Genomic DNA, 22,567 nt, shown 5'->3' with positions numbered 1-22,567 from the left:
TCACTAGCTTACAAGATAAGGCACTTTGTCACAATAAAGAGGCATTAGCAGCCTGGACATTTATGGCATCTCTACAGTATACGTCATAAATGTCCAACAGATGCTTGTGCCATCGCAAGAAGCTGTAACCAGCCACAAAGGTTATAGATGTTCATGGTGATCATTTTTTCATACCAGTATCTGTAAATTACTGAAAATAACATGTCGTATATAAAGGGGATTTAAAGGGAGTGTCAGCACAAAACAACTGTCCAAACCACGTGCAGTCGCTTGGTGAACCGGTGGGGGGCGCAGCAGTTCAGAGCACCCTCCCACTTCTGACTCCTGGAAAACCAAAGCTATCAATCATGGAAGAGGGAGGCAAGATAGATGCAGAACAAGCAGGTGGGAAGATGCACTGAACTGTGTGGTCATACAAACAGCGTTTATAGAGCTGAGATTGGTTTGAACATTCATTTTGTGCTGACAGACTCCCTTTAAAAACCTAAATTCGAGCAAGTATACGTTCCCTCTTAAAGGAGTTGTTCACTACTAGACAACCCCCCTCTTCAATTAAAAAAAAAAAAAAAAAATTAAATTTACTCACCTCTGAGACCATGTCACATGACCGCCAGAAGAGAACAAGCAAACATCACTGGACCGGTACCAGTCCTGGAAAGGAGCAGGGCCATGTTCCCAAATGGTATTTATATTTAGGCTGTGAGCCCAAGATGCGTTTTTTTAAGCGTTTCCGCAGCGGCAATTCTGCTGCAGAAACACTTAAACGCATGGTAGAAGGCCTGCCATATTCCTCAATGATAATCCGCATGTGCTGTGCACATGCTGCGGAAATTTCCGCTGCGGATTATCATTGCGGAAAAACACGCAGCACTACCAATTATTTTGTGGAAGCGCTGAGTTTTCGCCGCCATTGAGTTGCATTGGAACGCTTGGAATCAGCATCACTGGATCTGTACATGCGGATTACATGCGTTTCAATGTGCGGATGGTACCCGGGTCTGGAGAAGAGGAGACTCTCCTCCAGACCCGGGTACCATAGAACCTGTAAAAAAATAAAAAATAATTATATTTACCTTCTGATGGCCCCCGGTCTCCTTGTCTTCGCTTGCCGGCTGATCACGGTGGACTGAAGGACCTGCACTGACGTCATTTAGTCATGTGACGGGTCACGCGACCGCTGACGTCGGCAGGTCCTTCACTGTACCGCGAGCTGCCCTCAAGCCAGGACAGAGCGAAGCAAGACTCCGGACGCTATCAGAAGGTAAGTATAGATTTATTTTTTTATTTTTTACCATTCTTTACAGTCACACTATATAAATCCATGCCGTTTGCATGGATTTATATAGCGTGACCAAGTTGTCAAGAACTTTCCAAGTGATGCTAAAATTGCTTGGAAAGCGCTTGTCAACCCGCATGCGGAAATGCATGTGAAGAACGCTTCATATCCGCATGTCCCTGGCAGGAAAACACATGTACAATCCGCATGCGTTTTTTCTGCCAGGGAGATGCAGAAACGCTCAGGAAAAATCCGGAGCATTTCTGCATCATGGGCACATAGCCTTATGCTGTTTGTTTGGTGTTTTTTGGTGCAGAAAATCTGCTGCGTTTAACTGTCTAAGCAAAGTGAATGAGATTTTCATGAAAACTCCGCCGATTGTGCGTCTAAAGACACGATTAAATTGTGCATTTTTTTTTCTTTATAGGCTTCTATGGGGAGCCGGAGGAAAAAAAAAGTGTAAAAACTCGTAAAATAAAACGCAGCTGTGTTTTTAAGTGCAGAATGAAAGCTTTTCTGTTTTAACAAAATGCATTAAAAAACAGTTGCAAAACTGCAAACACAAATGCATAGAAAGGGACAATGCTGCAAAAATGCAATAATCAGACAAGATTGTTACTTCTATTTTGGTGCGGAACCTGCAGAAAGCAAGCGAATATAAAACAGAAGGAAAAAAAATGCATAAAGAAAATAGCTACATGTGAACAAGCTCTTTATCTGCAGGACTACTATTTAGAGGAGGTTGTTCACCAGTGGGCACCCCCTTTAGTGGCATAGTAAACACTACCATTATGGCTAAGTGTTATTAATAGGGACATGACAAGTAATACATCCCAGTTATGACCCAGTTTCCCGCAGTTCAGAAGGGGTTGTCCGCTGTTACACTTCACTACTGATCATGCTGAGGAGCACAGGAACAGAGCCATAGGCTTAAGGCTGAATGCTGGGGCCTGTCACTGGGCATCAAGGGAGACATGAAAATAACAAGCCTTCCTTTCCACAGACCACACACTCATCAGTTTTGTGGCCTGAACGAACATTCAATCTATTAAATTGCAAGGAACTAATGATATGGCAGAAGTATGACAAGACTAATATGCATTCATACGGGCTGAATTATGGCCAGGATGCATCCTGGTGAACAGATAGGCTATATTATCATGAACATTAGTTCAAATCCCATAATAGATGCTTGCACCGCGCGGAGCTGACAGCCCATTATACACTATTTCTGTCAATATTACATTAAGACGACTAGAGAAAAGCCCAGCGATTGTTTCAAAGGTCTAAGGGAAGAAGCTAGTGGTTCATTATACAGTGGAAAACCTCGAGAAGCCTTTGTGACCGAGCGTAGAAAAGCCTATAAAAATGGCAGAGATTAACACTAGACTGTGGAGACACAGCTGCCAGGAGGGGAGAAGTCCTAATGCCTCAGAATCGCATACTCGTCCCTAATATTTCCAGGCTGCCTATTATTTCTGTATGGAGAGGTTTTATTACAAAGTCACTGACAAAAGTAGCTCAGCACAATGTAACGTGATGGGAACCATTCTCCGAGGGACGCCATGATGCTCTTCCTTCCTGCACCAAAGTGATCTTGCCTCTGCTCTCAGCAACCAGAGTCCGACCTGCTGCCAATCTTTCCTCATTCACGCGTCACTTTTCATATCTGAAAAACAGGGATTTCTATTTTTTCCAGTGCGCTGGATTTATTTTAGTTCCGTGGGAGAATTTTTACAATCATGGCTTCCTTTATTCTCATATGAAAAATAATAAAAATCAAAGCTTCTATCAACTATTTAGTGAAAAACGAAGAGTGTTTGGATGACCTGCCAACAGCATCAGAGTTATTCTTTATTTTAATTTTACTGACCTTGAATGGCGACTGATCTGCAAAGAAGTGAAATTGTACACGTCTGTACCTTTCTGTTTTGCAAACTGACAAAGCAAACGTAAATAATTGAAATTCATGTGTCCATGTTTTTTTTTTTAAATTACAATAACTACAATGTGAATGAGCATTTACTCTCCAAAAAATAAAGAGAATGGTTCTAACCATTACACAGAAGAGAAGTCATTTGCATCCGTTCATGCAAAGATCTACAGACAAATAATATAATGGTAAGTCCCCACCCACATGGTCGTACGATGACATTACACTGCACTTATTCACAAGACTTATTTCAGGTGAGGTGTTTTTTTTGAGTAGCTCCCTAATCCCTTTAAGGCTATGTGCACACTGTGCGTTTTTTTCTACGCAGAAATGGGCCAAAAAGAAAGAAGAGCATGTCCATTCTTTGTGCATTTTTTTTGCCTGCGCTTTTCTTATACAATGCATTGGAAAAAACGCATGGCCAATCAGCAGGCAAAAACATCAAAAAACGCTGCGGATTTTCGGCAGTGTTTTTGCTGCCAAGAGGTGCAGAAACGCTGCAGAAATTTGTGCAAGCAAATACTGATCGTGCGCACAGCCTAAAAGCGCTCAAGAAATGCTTGAAAGAATCTTCCTATTCATTTCTATATAAAAATGACTTGTTCACATGTCTAGGCTTCTCAGCGTCTTGGTTTTCCAAAACATCAAGTTGTTAGGCCTCTTTCACATGTGTCCGGTACGCGTGTTGACCATTTCCACACGTACTGGAGACACTGACACAGGCAGACCCATTCAAATGAATAGGTCTGTGCACATGTCAATGTGTTTCCACGAACCGTGAGTCCATGTGCTCCATGTGGCCGGCAGCACGGATCACACGGACCCATTCAAGTAAATGGGTCCGTGTAAACACGTGCTGCACACAGATGCCATCCGTGTGACACATACCGGCGCCTGGGAATCAGCGGTATACTTAGCGCTGTTTCCAAACGCTGGTGCTGAACACTGCCCTCATCATAGTCCCCTGTCAGCGCTGCGATAAGCACTAGCAGAGACAATGATGAAATGAGAGTAGTAGTCTGCTTCCAGTGTCTCCACCTGTAAAAATAAGAATATAATAAAAAAATCCATATACTCACCTGTCCTGTCCCAAGTGTCTTCCACTGTAATCCATGTGAACGCTCAGCGAACGGTGTCCTGTCACTCACTGAGCACAGAGCAGCTCTGGGGACCACTCACGGCAAGAGTCATCCTGGGACAAACGAGTATATGAATTTTTATTTTTTTCTTATTTTTACAGGTGGAGACACCGGGAGCAGACACTACTACCCTCATCATGGTCCCCTGCTGGTGCTGATCGCAGCGCCAGCAGGAGACAATGATGAGGGCAGCGTTCAGCACCCGGCACTTGGGAACAGCGCTAACTGTACCGCCGATTCTCAGGAGCCGGTATGTGTGCTCCTGATGCGACACACGTGTGCACAAGTGTGCCACACGGACATCTCCGGGACCGGAAATATCCAGACGTGTGAAACCAGCCCTAAAGTAAGTGAGCTGATAGTTTGTAAGGCGTTTTCCACTAAGAACACAAGACATATGTAACAATAAGAGATGATGGGAAGGCTAAAAGCTGCCGTGGTGTTTCTTTGCACGTTTTGTAAGCATTTCAAAAGCCAAAAAATGCCAGCAATTTCTTCATTGCTTGATGGATGTCAAAAAAGATCCAAACACACAAAAAAAAAAAAAAAAAAAAACACACACAAGAAAGCAAAAAAGTTTACATAAAACACCAAACAAGCTAACCAAAAGAAACCAAACAAATAAGGGTAAAAAGAAAGAAAAAAAAAAAGTTCCGCAAGCTGTTTCCGCTTGAAAACCTTGTCATTTTCGACCCCTTGAAAAGAAAAACTTTGGGAACATACCCCAAGAAATCTGGTGGCCATATTATGAAGGTGATTCTACTAACAGAAAACATGTTAGGAATACGGAGTCGCTGTGATTGTCCCTAGCAGCACCAGTCCAAGTTTGGAAGAAAACACACAAATATTACAAATGGTTTTTGCTGCAATCAGCTTTACTTAACCACAACAGACGTGAAATAAAACGGGCAGCAACTTAAAAGAAGCGGGCATAAAACATATCGATAAGCGGCTGCGTTAAGTATTCAGTATAATAGTCTGCACAATACAAGTCACAGACACCAAGCTGCTCGCTACACACTTATATAACATAACGTTCCTTCTAGACTGATGTCACGCAGGGAAATAATACAGAGCCCGGTGAGAAGAATTGTCACCGACAAACATGGTTACCTTTCAGAGTTGAAAATCAATTAAGTTTTATGTGATGCTTTGGCAAGGTGAAAACCTGCACAACTAGATTCTCATTACAGTGATTTTCCTTCGATCGTACTAATACAACACGCATAGAAATCTTCTAGGCCATGTGTAGAGGAAGCACTGTTCCAATGCCAAAGTGCGGGGCCAAGAGTTGTGCAGCTGGCAGAACCTGATGCCAGACGGAGTCCTCTTCTGTCACAAAACAGCCAGCAACACAGAATACTAACGGGGTTATTAGCTAGAAACGTACAGACCTGACGCCACCAGCAGGTACCTGTGTGCACAGTTGTTATTACTGGAATCTGAACATATTGCACTGAAAAGGGTTTGGAGAGCCTTCAAAGGCATTTTTCTTAAAGATTAGACAACTTTCACAAGAGGCCAATTTAGCTACTGGAAGGAATAGCTGGAAGGAGTTGCACTGGTCTGAATGTTGCTCTTGGCAGATAGTGAACAGACGGATCACGTGCTGAGAGGCAACAGAAAGTCGTGTCGAATCTTGGAGAGAGTGAAATGGCTCAACAAACTAGTAGGAGAGCGCTCTGGTCCTCAAAAAGAGAAACCGTCTCCTTTCAGGTCTGGAGAGAAATATGTAAAAGACCTCCAGTCAGCCTATTATATGCCGTCTGCAAAGAAACAAAAAAAAGTACCCTCAAAAAAACCTCATCAGACAGGTGGCCATTATACAACTAGAGATCTATGAAAGAGGTACAATGAATGCATGAGCAATTAAAGGTGTTATGCGGTGATAAGAAGTTATCACTTATCCACAGGACAGGAGGCTTATAGATCAATGGGGGTCCTAGCGCTCAAACCCCCTCCAATATAGAAGTTATTACAGATTCTTTCAAAACATGTGAAAATTAATATAAAACGCCCAGCTGAGAACACTCTGGATGAAAAATATCTTATTTCCTGACGATACAGTCAAATAAGGACAAACTTCTTAATTCAACATTTTAGCCTCAAACTGTACATCAGATAGTAAAACAAAGGGTTTTGTTTATTTCTTTTTCTAGATCATGATGTACTTGTTACAAAAGAAATGAAGGAGACAGACTGCAAATGTCTAATGGAGTTTTTCCCCTCACCCATGACAGCATACCTTGAGAGAGGGATCTGTCCCACCAAGGACAGGAAACGGTCTGAGATAAAAGGGCGGTACCGCTCCCTCGCTTCAGTCGGTTTCCTGTCCTTGATGGGAACCTGTCTGAAGAAGATGTCCATACTTACCTGGGCCTGTTCAGGTGTGGAAGAGCGGGCACCAGCCTGTGCACCGGGTTCCAGGTTCCAGAAGCGCCGTCCGCGCTTCCCCGGAGCAGAGTCCGAACATGCGCAAGCGGTGAGGAGGGCTCTCCAGCTCCCCGCAGACCGCTGCGCTGTCCTCTCCCTGCCGCAGGCTCCTGGCTGGCCGCACGCCTGGAGCGGCGTCTTCCAGGTGTGACACGCCTGACGTCACAGCGAGGTGCACGCTGGGAGAGGCGTGCCCAATGACGTCGGAGGGCGGCACCCGGATCTAACATGGCGGCGCCCTGTAAGCGCTTGCCGGCCGGCTTTTCAAACCTCGGCCAGAGGGCGTCAGGAGGGGGGAGGACACCAGAACCGGAGGAAGTTCCGGATGTGACCTATTTAAGGTGGAGGGGTTGCCCTGGTCAAGCGTTGCCTATACTCATGCTTGTGGTATAGCAGCTATGGCAGACCAGGACAGCCAGGAGCAGCAGCAGCTGACCCCTTCATCTCAACAACACCAGCGGAAGAAGCAGTCAGACGCCTCTCACACGGACAGTCGCTCCAGCAACCGTAGCGGCAGCAGGAGAAGTAAGGTGTCGGACGCTTCAGGGCCATCCAGAAGGGATTCATCTTATGTCCCACCACAGCCTCCAAATCCGGTACCCTTTTGTGACTTCAGGGGTAAGTGATCTTCGTGAATGTCACTTAATAGTAATGGAAAGTTATTATGTGCTTCACTCCTTAGGAACCTAAGAAGAGTAGCGCCAAACAGAAGCACAGGGTTTGCGCCTTATGCCAAGTCCCCCTTTCCATAGATTGGCAGAAACAGCTTTGTGCTAGCTGTATTAACCAAACCATAGCAGAGAGCACCCCGGATTTTGCTTCTAATTTGAGGTCCGTAAACCGTACAGAGGTTCAAGATTCCCTGAAAGGCTTACTTAAGGGGAAAAAAAGAGATCCCATGAGGATATCTCCTCCGACTAGGATTCATCCTCCCAATCAGAGGATCTATGCCTCAGTGATACAGCATCCTCCTCTTCATCAGAGAGTGGCAGGCCCTGTTTCCCTATTGAGGGTACTGACAAGTTGGTCAGATCTACCATGGGGTTGAGGTAGGAGAAGGCAGCCAGGTCCCTGGAAGACATTATGTTCGCAGGCCTTGAGGGAAAAAAAAAAAAAAAACGCTCCTTTCCAGTGAATCCTAAAATTCAGACCCTTCTAGACCAGGAATGGAGGAAGCCTGAGAAATCGGGAGTGTTGCCCTCATCCTCTAAAAGAAGGTACCCCTTTGAGGATAGTGTCTCTGGGTCCTGGGATAAAATTCCTGAAGTTGACGGGTCTGTTGCCCGATCATCAAAAAAATCGTCCCTACCCCTGGAAGATTAGGGCAGACTAAAGGATGCTCTAGATAAGAAGGCAGATTCCTTCCTGCGTCACACCTGGGAAGCGGCGGCAGGGGGCCTGAAACCAGCAGTAGCAGGCACTTCTGTCGCTAGGTCACTCATGGTGTGGCTTTAACAATTAGAAGACCAGCTCAAGGATAAAAAGATATCCAGAGATAAAATCCTCTCTAATCTACCTTTAGGCTGTGTGCCCACGTAGCGTTTTTCAAGCGTATATGCTGCGGAATTTCCGCAGCGTAAACGCTTGAAAAACGCATGTATATCCGCACCCCATGGTCCCCAATGGCATTCCGCAATGTCAATGCCCATGCTGCGGATTTTTCCGCAGCGTATATGCTGCGGTCAAAAATCCGCAGCATGTTCATTAATTTTGCGGAAGCGCAGCGGAATCAATGTGCGGATGGTACCCAAGTCTGGATGAGAGGAGACTCTCATCCAGACCTGGGTACCAAAGAACCTGTAAAAAAAAAGAATAAAATAAAGTTTATACTTATCTTCTGATGTTTTCCCTCCGTCGCGCTGTTGTCTGAAGGACCTGCCACGTCATTGAGTCATGTGACCCACCACATGACTCAATGACGTCACCGCAGGTCCTGCACACAACAGCGTGAGCCGCTCAAGCCTCCGGACGGGGCAGAGAATGCATCAGAAGGTGAGTATAAAGTTTTTTTTTTGTTTTTTTTACCATTCTGAACAAGTTGTCAAGCACTTTTCCAAGTGATGCTTGGAGAAGTGCTTGATAACCCGCATGCGGAAATGCATGCAAAGACGCCTCACAAACGCTTCTACCTGGCGGGAAAACCGCATGTAATATCCGCATGCGATTTTCCCGCCAGGGAGAAGCGTAAAAAATATGCTTCAGGTCCGCAACGTGGGCACATAGCCTTACTACAAGCAGCGTCCGCTTTCCTTGCCGACTCCTCAGCGGATTCGGTTAAACTCGCTGCCAGGTCTGCTAACTTATCTAATGCTGCCAGATGAGCCCTGTGGCTCAAGGGTTGCCCAGGAGACCTGCAGTCTAAACATAAACTATGTTCCCTTCCTTGTGATGGTAAACTCTTGTTTGGCCAAAAACTGGACGAGATTTTAGAGAAGGCTGGCGACAGGAAGAGAGGTTTCCCAGGGTTCACGGGGGACACAAAAACGTCCTACTTTCGGAGGAAAAGATTTAATCGAGGTCGCCCTCTGGGAGAAAGGAAAAGATGGGAGCCCAGATCTAAAAATGACTCTGGTTAGATGCTTGGGGGGCCATCCTCCAGTACAAAAAAATCTCCCCAATGAGCAGGGCTAGAGGTCAGGGAAGGCTTTCCCATTTTATCCCAGCTTGGGAAGCCATTACTTCAAATCCCTGGGTGTTGAGTATCATAAAGAATGGTCTAAAGATAAGCTTCAGTAAAGTCCCTCACCGAACCTTCATGATCACCTCCAGGAGGAGCAGATAGCCCTAGAGTCAGAGGTGCTAGATTTAGTCAACAAGCAGGTCTTTCACAAAGTTTCAAATTCACAATGGGGAAGGGGATTTTATTCCCCCCTATTTGTGATAAAAAAACAAACGTGTCCTTAAGGACCATTATCAACCTCAAAAGTCTAAATAAGCTGATCGAGAACCAGACTTTCAAGATGGAATCAGTGAACTCGGCAGTAAAACTCCTACACCACAATTGTTTCATGGCAGTTATCAACCTAAAAGATGCATATTATCACGTCCCAATCCATACAGACTACCAGAAGTACCTAAGGGCAGCCCTATTCATCCAAGGGGAATTGAGGCATTTACAATTTACTGCCCTACCTTTTGGACTCTCGATAGAACCGACAGTATTTACAAAGGTTATAGCGGAGGTGACAGCTTTTCTCCGAATCAAAAACGTGGTGATTGTTCCCTACTTGGAAAACTTTCTGGTAATAGGGAAATCGGAGGACCACTGTTCCTCTCAACTGTTAGAGGTCAGGACAGCCTTACATCAGCTAGGATGGTTGATAAATATTCAAAAATCAAAACTATCCCCCTCAAGGACTCAGATCTTTCTGGGCTTGACCCTAAATTCCCAACTCCAATCCTGCTTCCTCCCGGAAGACAAGGTTTGCAAAATAATCAGCTTGGTCTCAAGGGCCATAAAGTCTCCAGTGATGTCCCTGAGAGGAGCAATGTCTCCACTGGGCTCCATGACTTCCTGTCTCCCGGAAGTCAAATGGGCCCAAGGTCATATGAGGCTTCTTCAGTGGGAGGTCCTGTCAGCGCAAAAATCTAGCAGATCTCTCAGTTCAGGGGCGCAGGCTACGTCACGAAATAGGGACATCATCGAACCTAAAAGAGCTTTTGGCAGTGGAGAAATCCCTGATAGGCTTCCTTCCCGACATACAGGGTTGCCATGTCCAGATCAGGTCCGACAATCGGACGACAGTAGCTTATATAAATCATCAGGGAGAAACAAGATCACGCTCCTTTATGGTAGTGGCAAACAGAATCCTGCAACTAGCAGAACAGCATCTCCCATCCCTCAGTGCTCTTTACATCCGGGGGGTAGAAAATTCAAGGGCAGATTTCCTCAGTCGCCACACTTTAAGACAAGGAGAGTGGGATCAAAACCAGATAGTCTTCCAACAGATTATCCAACTATGGGGGTCACCGGACATAGATTTGTTCGCCACCAGGGCAAACAGGAAGGTGGAGAGATTCTGTTCACTAGATCCAACAGAGAATCCCTATGCTGTAGACGCTCTCCAGATACCCTGGAAGTTCAGGAAGGCCTACGCTTTTCCACCGATAGTAATGATCCCGGCAGTTGTGAGGAAAATTCGGGAAAAGGGGGCAAGGATAACTCTGATAGCCCCCTTTTGGCCAAAAAGACCCTGGTTCTCCCTGCTTCGCCTGAAGTCGGTCTCAGATCCCTGGGTCCTGCCGGACAGGCCGGACCTTCTCATCCAGGGGCCGATGTTCCATGCACAAGCCAAAGGTTTCCATCTGGCGGCTTGGAATTTGAGAGGTTGTTACTGAGCAATAGGGGGTTTTCACCAGGCCTAGTTTCCACCCTATTGAGTAGTAGGAAGCCCATAACAACTAAGATTTATAGCAGAATCTGGGGAAAATTCCTGGATTTTATAGACTCCCAGTTGTCGGATAATCCTCCAATTACAAATGTCCTAGAGTTTTTACAGAAGGGAAGTGACCTGGGGTTAGCTACGGGAACACTTAAAGTTCAGGTGTCCGCCCTAGGGGCGCTCTATAATTGCAACCTGGCGGGGAACATGTGGGTCTCTAGATTCATTAAATCCTGTTCCAGAGCTAAGCCAGTTCGGGCTCTCAGAGTTCCTCCCTGAGACCTGAATTTGGTTTTAAACGCACTCTCTGACGACCCATTTGAACCCCTGCAGGTTATCTCTCCAAAGTTCCTCACCCTCAAAACCATTCTCCTAGTGGCCCTAACATTGGTCCGTAGGGTGAGTGATCTGCAGGCCCTTTCTGTTGATCCCCCATACACCCAAATTCATGATGACCGGGTCGCTCTACGTACAGATTCAGCATACCTTCCGAAAGTAGTTTCCAGATTCCACTGTAATCAAGAGATTGTGCTTCCCTCATTCTGCAATAACCCAAAAAACCCAGGGGAGGTTAGATTCCACAATCTAGATGTTAGTAGAGCTTTACTACAGTACACGGACATAACTAGTCAGTGGAGGAAGGACAACGCCTTGTTTCTGGCCTTTCAGGGGAGTAGGAAAGGTCACGGGGTGTCAAAGGGAACTATTTCTAGGTGGCTTAGGGAGGCCATTTGTCTAGCTTACATATCTACAGGTGTTCCGGCACCGGACGGTATTAAAGCTCATTGCACCAGAGCTGTAGCGACCTCCTGGGCAGAGAGAGCAGACGTCTCAATTGACCAGATATGTAAAGCTGCTACTTGGTCTGCACCATCCACCTTCTACAAGCACTATCGGTTGGATTTATCCTCTTCTGACCTTACCTTTGGGAGAAGGGTACTTCAGGCAGTAGTCCCTTCCTAGGGTGCTCATATTCTCCAAAATTCTCTCAAGGTGTGTTGTCATAAGTGAGGGAAAAACACCAAGGTTACTTACCGGTAGCCGCTTTTTCCTGAACCCATGAGAGCACCGGTAGTTTCCCCCCCCCCTGTCTCTTTCTCCACTTTACGTTTTGGGTGATATATTATATATATATATATATATATATATATATATAGTGTAGGTGTTGGTTATGTGTCTAATCTTTTCTGGAGGTCCTCTCAATGCTCTGTAATCCAACTGAAGCGAGGGAGAGGTACCGCCCTTTTATTTCAGACAGTTTCCTGTTCTTGGTGGGGTGGATCCCTTTCTCAAGGTGTGCTGCCATGGGTTCAGGAAAAACCGGCTACAGGTAAGTAACCTTGGTGTTTTACTGTCATTACTGGGAATGAAGCATATACATATCACCATCTTAAAGGAGGTTGTCCACTATCTGATGTTCAAGACCTATTATTAAGATCAGCACCCTCACCAATCAGTTGTTACCAGTGCTGGTCGGATGTAAACAGTGTATGAACGTAACAGCAATGCTCCTGAAAGGGGTTGTCCGGTACTTTAATATTGATGGCCTTTCTTAGGATAGGTAATCAATACCACTTCTGTGGGGGTGCAACACCCGGCTCCCCCCTCTGATCAGCTGTTCCTGAGCTTCATCAACTACAACCTGGTCACGGCCGGCTACTGCACATCTAACCAGTATAAATGAATAAGTGTGGATCTGCAGTACGCTGAGACCGCTATGCTGTCATCAAAGCGGTGCTGTGCCACTCCGCTATTTAGCACATCTGGCCGCCGCAGATCCTGGGAATAGCTGGTGCGGCACTCCACCAATCTGGTATTGAAGACCTATCCTAAGGACAGGCCATTAGTATTCAAGTGTCGGACATCCCCTTTAAACTTTTTGTTAGCCACTATGCTGTATAGCAGATCAGTTCCTATTCATCTGATGGTTGAGGTGGGGTAACAGAGTGAAGGTGCCCAGTCAGCTTAAATAATTATCTCACCGACTCCCCCCATACATATGAGCTGCTCAACTCAGAGAGTTCATGTGTCATCTATGAAGAAAGCAGAGTATCAGGCTGGAAAATCTAAGGATTGATTATTTAATGTAGCAGGAGGAGTGTCAGGAGACACTCATACACATTGCATTAAATTCAGCGAATTCTACAATTCACTGTAAGATCGGCCTACAATCTAATGTTTAAAATACACCATTTGCACTAGCACATTAGCACATACAGGGTTAAGTGGAAGTGTCCTTTAAACTTAAGATCCTTATTGTGAATCATAGTTACTCTTCACGGCATCAAAATTCATTAGAAGACTTACACATTAGGAATCATCACCGAATCATTGTTACCGTACATTTTATCAACGTTATCGAAATATTTAGCAATTATTAATTGTGGTTAATCAGAAGTCGGAGACAAGTCTGAAGTCTGGCAGACATGTATGATATGCAGCCTAATATTGCCGGGGTTAACGCTGCATATCACTTGACCACATAATCTAGAAAAACACAAATTTAATAGCAACCAATATTGGATTATTTGCCACAGTAAACTCTGCTTTAGAAAAACCATCAATAAGTAAAGCCTTGAAGTCATACTGAGGACCGCTGCTGCTGTCTAGCAACTACTTGGTGATGGGTTTATTTTAATAAAGAATGAAAAATACAGAAGAGGCTCATGTATCATGGGGATAATGCGAGTGTTTCATAGCCATGGATACTGCCCCCAGCTGACTGCAAATGACAGCAAGAGCCTAATGCAATCATACATCTCTCACACGGCAGGATCGCAGATTTTATTCAATTCGGCCTGAAAACAGAAATTGGATTGGAAAATAGGAGAGTGACACAAATGAAAATAATATTCATGATGATCATAAATGGCCCATTAAGCCAAAACAGCTTTGTACTAGTCTGATGAATACGTGATTTATGCTAATTCCCAACACTAGCCTTCTTTCTACTGAAGCCTTATTTCATGGCCCCGCATAGAACCAAACAATGTTCTCTTTCAGAAGCCAAACTTCTCGACTCAGGAACCCAATGCTAATGAGAAAATCTAATAATTTATGAATACATCCAGTGTTATTTTATATCAGACGCCCTGGTTACATGTACGACTTGACCAATGGGGCTTTTCATACCTGGAAATGCACAGTTCCCAAGAAACCAACCCCCATCCCTCCACGTTCCCTCCAGTAAAGGTCACTTCTCTAGGGATCAACACCCGGGAGATATACTGGTTAAGTCTTTGTGCAGTGGGAAATGTATTAATAAAGCAAGAAGACAGAAGAAAATTACATTTAGGGAAGATTAATGGAATTTTAAGCGTTTTCCTCTATAAAATGTGGGAGATAAGAAATTGCAGTCTCGGAATAAGCAAACGTATCCAAGTCGAACGATTTCAGAATCTAGTGTACAAGAATATATTCGTCACCGATATCTACCTACAAACCATAGCACTGGAGTATTGCACTTCACAACAACTTTAAATGACATAATAATAATTAATAATGTTAAATCAAACTACAAAGTTAATTGGTGATAAAAAAAAGAGAAGATAGAGGATTAACAAGCACGTCTGTGCAAATATGATTGACGTGAAGGATAAGGCTGCGTGCCCACTATGCGTTTTTCAAGCGTTTTTGCCGCTGAATTTCTGCAGCGAAAACGCTTAAAAAACGCTTGGTAATATGAGCCCCATGGTCCCCAATGATAATCTGCATGTGCTGTGCACATGCTGCGGATTATCATTGCGGAAAAATACGCAGCATGTCCATTAATTTTGCGGACACGCAGTGTAATCGCCGCCATTGACTTGCATTGGACCGCGTGACATCCGCATCACTGCATCTGCACATGCGGATATCACACGGTTCAATGTGCGGATGGTACCCAGGTCTGGAGAAGAAGAGACTCTCATCCAGACCCGGGTACCATAGAACCTGTAAAAAAAGAATTTAAAATAAAAAATAAAGATTATACTTACCTTCCGATGTCCTCCCGGTGTTTTCTCCGGTCTGCTGTATGGGTCGCGGTGTTGTGAAGGACCTGCCATGAAGTCATTGAGTCATGTGACCTGTCACATGACTCAATGACGTCACCGCAGGTCCTTCACACCACCGCGAGCCGCCCAAGACACCGGACGCAGAGGAGAGAACACAGGGAGGACATCAGAAGGCAAGTATAATCTTTATTTTTTACCATTCTTATTGTTTATTTTTTAACCAACTTGGTCACACTACTATAAATCCATGCCGGTTGCATGGATTTATATAGGATGACCAAGTTATCAAGCACTTTCCAAGTGATGCTAAAATTGCTTGGAAAAGCGCTTGAAAACCCGCATGCAGAAATGCATGCAAAAACGCTTGACAAACGCTTCTACCTGGCAGGAAAAACGCATGTAAAATCTGCATGCGTTTTTCCTGCCAGGGAGAAGCGGAAAGATATGCAGCATTTCTGCATCGTGGGCACATAGCCTAAAAGTCACCAAGTACCAAAGAAACAATGAGCAAAACTTTCTACAGAAGTAAACAGATATACAAGGTGAAGTCACAGGTAGAATATCCCCAGCTAGCCGGTTCCAAGGAAAGCAGCTGGTTTGTGTTTAGTATGAGTCACAACTAAAATGATATATTTAAGGGCTTATTCAGACATGAGGTTTTCATTTATGAGTTCTATCTGTGTTTTTCTAGGATACAACACGTGGACAGACCCATAGACTATAATGGGTACTCGACAGTGCACTTTTCCACACTAAAACACGGAGACATGTCTGATTTTTAACAGAATCACAAACGAAAATGACCAATGCAAATCTGAGTCCATGAAAAAAAAAAGAATTGGTAAAATCAGACAGTGCTTGGGATGCCATCCGTGTGCTGTCTGTTCTTCACGGACTGTTTGATAGAGGTTTCAGAAAACTAAATTTTTTCCCCCATACAAGAAAAACATATGGAACACTGATAATAAAAACTAACACACTGACCACACTTGTGGAAATTGGACCAAAAACACTGATCAAACTCAGCGATTGTTCTTGTACGCAAAAAAAAATGGTCCGAATTGTGAACAAGTCCTAAAATAAGAGTCAACTGCTTTCTGGGACAACTTACTACCTCTATCAAAAGGCATCTATACAAAATGTCTTTATTCTAGAAGACCTAAGCACTTATCTGACCCACAATTCATCTATTATTAACCCCCTTGATTTATTACATTCTCCCCCATTCACTAGAAATAACCATTTAATTGGCCAGTAAGAAAAATAGGCGTCAGTCTTCACTAATCCTGGTAATATTGATGAGTGGCTTGGATACTAAGCAGATGTTGCACCTAATATGATATACATTCATGGACCTCTGAACAGCCGCACACAGTATGGATTACTGAGATGACAGCTTTCACATCCACACTGCTGGCCATTCTGCCAAACATACCAAGTCCATACGTAGGTCACCATGCAGAACCAAGGCTGTACACTGATGAGGAGGTATGGCGCTTACACCTCAGGGGTTTTCCCCAACATATACCAGAATAATCCCATGGGCCCCCATTTAACAGACAGGGTCCAAAAATGTGTTCTTTCAGCCCCCGTCTGGCAGGTATACATCTGCATATAGTTTACTGCGAGCTGTGCTTTCCTGTATAGAGGGCCAGTGCCAAGAAACGTGGACCTGGCTTGTGGTATACTTTTCTTTTCCTTTATACAATGGGACCCTATGGGGAACGGTTGTCTAAGCACCCATCATGACTGTGCCAACCACTGGGTGCACACCTACTGACTGTATGCACCACATAGTGGGCACAGATGTCTGAACTTGGCCTTCAGGCCAAAAAACGAACAAGCTCAGAGACAGGGAACCCTAGATGCACCCAGAATTGCACCCCTGTGGACTTTCCTCAATATTTCCATGTCTTCTCTATATACACAAGATGTATAATGAAGCCTCCATGGGTTATTTGTATGCATTTTGCTGGAAACTAAGCATTTATAATACAGACATCATGTAATCAGATTCCTGTGGCAGACAACTTGTTGAGACTGGATTATCGGGACATGCCACAACCTACACATGACGTTTGCATCTAAAAGACATTGCATGGAGATTACCATCTATGTATGCTGTAGTATACAGCGCAGGGCGTGCTCATACATTACCAAGGCAATTAGTTTTTTAAAATAATATCATGCTGAGCATTCTAGATGGGATAGGATACAGAATAAAGTCATGCAAAGTTTAGTAGATAGGTTTAATATCAAACCGGTCATGTATGTACAGCACGTTATAGAGCAAGAGGAGCTGAGCAGATTGGTATAATATTTTGTGAAGAAAAGATTCAGTATAACATATTTTATCCTTTGGGCTTAGGAGTCCAGTGGGAGGATCTACTCCGTGACTGTGCATGAAGTCATACACAGAAAGCGGACAATGACTGAACAGGACCACCCACTGGACTCCTAAACGCAGAATGAGCAGAGATTTCAATGGATAAAAAAAAAGCATAGTAAAGGGAATCTGTCAGCTGTTTTTTTGCTATTTAACAAGAAAGCAGCATAATGTAGGGGCTGAGAGCCCGATTCCAGCGATGAATCATTTACTAGGCGGATAAGAGTCAAGCCCATAGGTTTGCTCATCTCCGGAGACAGGTCTCTCCGAGAATGGGGAACTGCGTAAGCACATGACTCCTAGCATAATTCTCAGGAAAAACAATATATTAGATCGTTTTCCCCCCACATATCAGCATCTCTTTCCTAGACAATTGTGATTCCCACGGAAGGACACGAGCAGGCGCTGATTACTTGCAACAGAACAGAAGGTTAAGAGATCTTTCAAATCACATCCGCACAAACCCTGCCACATCCTATGAGAGAGATGACAGATCCTTCTAATTGTGTTGACAGTCAATTACTGAACGGGGAGACCCATGCATTTTGCATGGATGACCCATTTTTCTAAAAGGATATTTTAACCATAAAATAGAAACATACAGTTATGTGTTTGCCATGTTTCATTCACTCAACTGCTGAAAACTAAATATTATATTAGGCAACGAGATGAAAAGTACAATTTTCCAGTACCGAGACACGTAATTGTAGCAGAGCTGTGTTATCTGTGGGCTGCCCAAGGGACTCTGCTTAAACATGTTAAAGAGGCTTTTTGGTCTCTAGACATTTGACTGCAGATTGTCAATCATGACAGTGTGCAATGTACACAATGTCCTGATTTCAACTATACACATTAGTCTAATATGTATAGGTGGAGAAAACATTGCTTACACGTCATAACTCACTGTGAAAGACAAGTACAACCTTGTTCTGTAGCTTTACTGCTCCAACCCATGCACACCATGTTGGCAACTATGGCACAAGCAACAAGAGAAGTACAGACAGTGGTCCCTCTCCTCCATGGAGTCAGCACTGTGCACAGGTGGCTTTTCTAATAGACGTCGCTTACCACCTATCGGTGGGAGGGGGTGAGGGCACTACTACATTAAAGGGTTATTCGCATCACATAGGTCATAAAATGCTGATCAGGAGTCAGGCATAATGAAAACAGAGCTCTGAAATGTCCAGTCTAAGTGGAGTGGTGGCCAGACAATCGTGGACCGCAGATAGTAGAAGACAGCATTCTGCTTTCTCCAGTCCTGTAGAGAATGAATGATGCGCAAATCCAGCCACTAATCCGGTCAGATGGGGCTCTACAGAGCCCCGTTCTTGGGATCGCTGGGAGTCCAACTGTTGGGATAGTCAATGGGAATAGCACTTTAAAATGGGGATCCTGAGACTCCTCTAACTACTCACTCCATAACTGCCATGAGGAGAAGCTTTATTGGAGAGGTGGTCTAGCATGCACAAGACAGCTACAGTGTCTTGTGAAAGTATTCATCCCCTTGGCTTTTTATCTATTTTGTTATAGAACAACCTGTGTTTAAATATTTTTGTAATCAAATTTGTGTGTGATGAATCAGCACTAAATAGTCTAAGTTGGTGAAATGAAGTGAGAAAAATATAGGCATCAATTAAACTTATGGGATCAAATGACTAAAATTTGGCATGTGCATATGTATTCACCCCTTTTGCTATGAAGCCTCTAAAAATTTCTAGTGCAAGCAATTACCTTCATAAGGAAGTCCACCTATGTGCAATCTAAGTGTCACATGTCTGTCAGTATATACACTTTACCTTTTCTGAAAGGCCATAGAGGCTGCAACACCATGATGAACAAGGAGATGTCCAAACAAGTCAGGGACAAAGTTGTTCACAAGTACAAGTCAGGGTTGGGTTATAAAAAAAAATAAAAAAAAAAATATCCCACTCCCTGATGATCCCCCGACCACCATGAAATCTATTATCATCAAATGGAAAGAACATGGGACCACAACAAACCTGCCAAGAGAGGGCCGCCACCAAAACTCTCAGCCCGGGCAAGGAGGGCAATAATCAGAGAGGCCAAAGGTAACCCTGAAGAAGCTGCAGAGTTCCCAAGCAGAAAGTGGAGCATCTGTTCATACGACCACAATAAGCAGTACACTCCATAGAAGTGGCCTTTATGGAAGATTGGACAGAAAAAAAAGCCTTTACTTGCACACAAAAATTGTAAGGTTCATTTTGAGTTTGACAAAAGACATGTGGGAGACTCCCCAAATGTATGGAGAAGGTGCTGTGGCCAGAGGAGACCAAAATTGAACTTTTTGGCCACAAAAGGTAAACGCTATGTCTGGCACTAAACTAACACAGCCAGTCACCCTAAGAACACCATCCCCACAGTGAAACACTGTGGAAGCATCATGCTGTGGGGATGTTTTTTGGCAGCTACTTGTCCGAGTCAAGGAGAAGATGAATGGTGCTAAAAACAGGGATATTCTTAAGGAAAACCTGTTTCAGTCTGTCAGTGATTTGAGAATGGGATGGAGATTCACCTTCCAACAAGACAATGACCCAAAGCATACTGCTAAAGCAACACTCGAGTGGTTAACGGGAAATGTGTAAATGTTTTGGAGTGGCCTAATCAAAGCTCAAACTTAATCCAATTGAGAAATGCCAAGGGGGTGAATACTTTTGCAAGTCTCTAAGTACCATGATCGTCTATGGGACTGATAGAAACAGCCAATGAAGTAAAGGCAGGGTGCCTGCTCTACCATCACTCCAATAAAGCTCTTCATCACAGTGTGTTGGCCAGATATTCCCTTCAAGTGATAAAGATGTTCCCATTTGTCAGATATTTACTGCGGGAAAAAAAAACCTTTAAATGATAAATCCAGCTATACAGTATACCCATAAGAGAGGAGATAAACCCAAAGCTTCATGTTCAGACTTCTCTATACAAGTTGTGACAAAGGGTCATTATATACTTCCCAGTGCACAATGCGACTGCTGCTGCATAATACACAGGTGCTAGTAGTAAGGGCATCATCACGAGTGGCAAGAAGTGTGTCAGCCGCTAAGAACATAACCTGATGCCGTGACCAAGCAAATGGGGCACAAATCAACGGGGCTTGTGACATGAACAGAAAGCTTTACAGGAAGTGGAACATACTGGCAAGTCTCCAAAGTAATGGCAGCACTTTACAAAGTGCTATACTACACACCAACACGTGCTCCACAGTACATGCACCACCTTCTGAATAATGTATGCTCATCACTGGGTGAGAATACATAACTAATAATGGAAGTTAATGGCACAGATCTTCTACTCCTTCTACGCCACACCTTTCCGGCAGGTAAGAAAATACTGAAGAAGGTGTGCAGATCCTTTATGTCTCAGCAACGAAACCGAGCCAACATGACTCTGGAAATAAACGAGGGGAAAGGGGGAGTATCGTGGGGAAGAAAATGGGGGAGCAAAAGGAGACGTGAGTGGAAAGGCAAGTGGGGACAAAAAGAAGGGAGTGGAAGGAAAGGAAAAATAAGTGGAAAGGAAAAAGGGGACAAAAAGGAGAAGTGAGTGGAACGGATTGGAGAGGGGGAAGAAAGCAAAAGAGGGGAAAATAAAACGGAGAAATGAGGGGAAAAGAAGGGGGAGAGGAGATGAGAGGAAGAAAAGTGGTGTGAAAAGAAAAAGTAAGGGAAAATGTGGTAAAATGAATAAAAGAATTGAGGAGAAAGGAGGGGAAGATACCTTTGCTGCTGTGTTTGGACTTTACAATAAACATAATACATGTATTATCACCTCTATAGATTATTTCTTCACCCTCAGGACATGATCCATTATACTCATTACACCATATAGTGACCTCATACCTTTTTGCGCTACATATAGTTGTGCAGAACTGGTGCGACTTTTGGCGTTTTATGTGCCTATTGATAACCGGTGGAGCCTGGCGCTCCTGTGACCTTACACGCCAGCACATTCACTATATATTAGAGACGTACCCCACGGGCAATAATGGAGATCATTACCTGGCACACGAAATATGGGCCAAATTCATTACAAGGCGCATGACTATTCATGAATTGAAGGCATTTGACTTGAGGACTGTGGATGGTCCTGACCTGGCTGCAGCATGTGTGGCTGACCGTGTGTCACCTGCAGCAGGTATATACACAGGTCTGTAGGGGAGGAATGGCCGTCTGCACGGTGCCGAGCCCGGCCTGGCTGCACACAGGTGTGCCCATGCCCGCGGGTGAGCTCCTGGCACAGGTGGGTGTGTGGTCACGGGCTGGCACACTTACCCAGCATGGAGAAGATGAAGTCCTTGGCCGTGTGGATCTCCAGCGCCCGCTGGTCGTCGTACTCCCGCTGGTCGTGCTTGCCGAATTCCTGGATGAGCTTATTTAATTCTTCGGTCCGGGCTCCAGACCTGAAGTCCAGCTCCGGGGCTGCCGGTTTGCTGCCTCCCCCTACGGTGCCGGGCTTGGTGGGGATGGGAGCCGCCATCTTCGCTCGCGCAGTCAGGCAGCAGGATCAGATGAGAGCAGAGCTGCTGCTGCTGCTGCTGCCGCCGCCTTCCTTCCCCGCCCCGGGATAGTGGGAGATGGCTGCCGGGAGTGTGGACGTGGGAGTGAGTGAGGCCGGGCTCTCAGCTCCCCGCACACTGGAGACAATGTGACACGAGTGTCTGTGAGATCATTCAACAAGCTGCTAACCCCTCCTCTGCAGCTGCCACTGTGAGGAGCGGGCGCCAGTGCTGGCACTCGGTGCCCTGTGTGCCCTGGGCGGGGCTGTGTGCAGGGAGGTGGACGGCTCCGGTGTGAGCTGCCACAGCCCCATTACCCCGGCGGCATTGGAGGTAGCGCTGTGTAATCAGCTGGACAGCCGGGTCCTAGGGCCGCCATGTGTGAAGGTGTAGAGAGCTCAGCCGGTGGCCACCTAGTGTGAGGCAGAGTGATGGCGCTCTATGTCTGGCATGATGAACCCACCGTCCCTGGAGAACCACTTGTGTCATAAATTCAATGGTGCTTAATTATAG

General features: G+C 44.9%; 1 protein-coding gene across 1 annotated transcript in view; it reads right to left on the bottom strand.

Moving 5' to 3' along the window:
* Positions 1 to 22,350, bottom strand: part of MB21D2 (Mab-21 domain containing 2) — a 116,760-nt gene extending 94,410 nt beyond the window's left edge. The window contains exon 1 of the mRNA XM_073675152.1: positions 21,831 to 22,350. Within this exon, the coding sequence (XP_073531253.1) occupies positions 21,831 to 22,035 (205 nt within the window). The 5' untranslated portion in view covers positions 22,036 to 22,350. The remainder of the gene's footprint in view (positions 1 to 21,830) is intronic.
* Positions 22,351 to 22,567: the final 217 nt, after the last annotated feature.

This window comes from Phyllobates terribilis, unplaced genomic scaffold (genome assembly GCF_046119375.1).
Source record: "Phyllobates terribilis strain yellow unplaced genomic scaffold, ASM4611937v1 Scaffold_3__8_contigs__length_932513732, whole genome shotgun sequence".
In the NCBI taxonomy this organism is placed as follows: Eukaryota; Metazoa; Chordata; class Amphibia; order Anura; family Dendrobatidae; genus Phyllobates; species Phyllobates terribilis.
The sequence above is the reverse complement of the archived record's forward strand: the minus strand, read 5'-3'. Positions and strand labels throughout refer to the sequence as shown.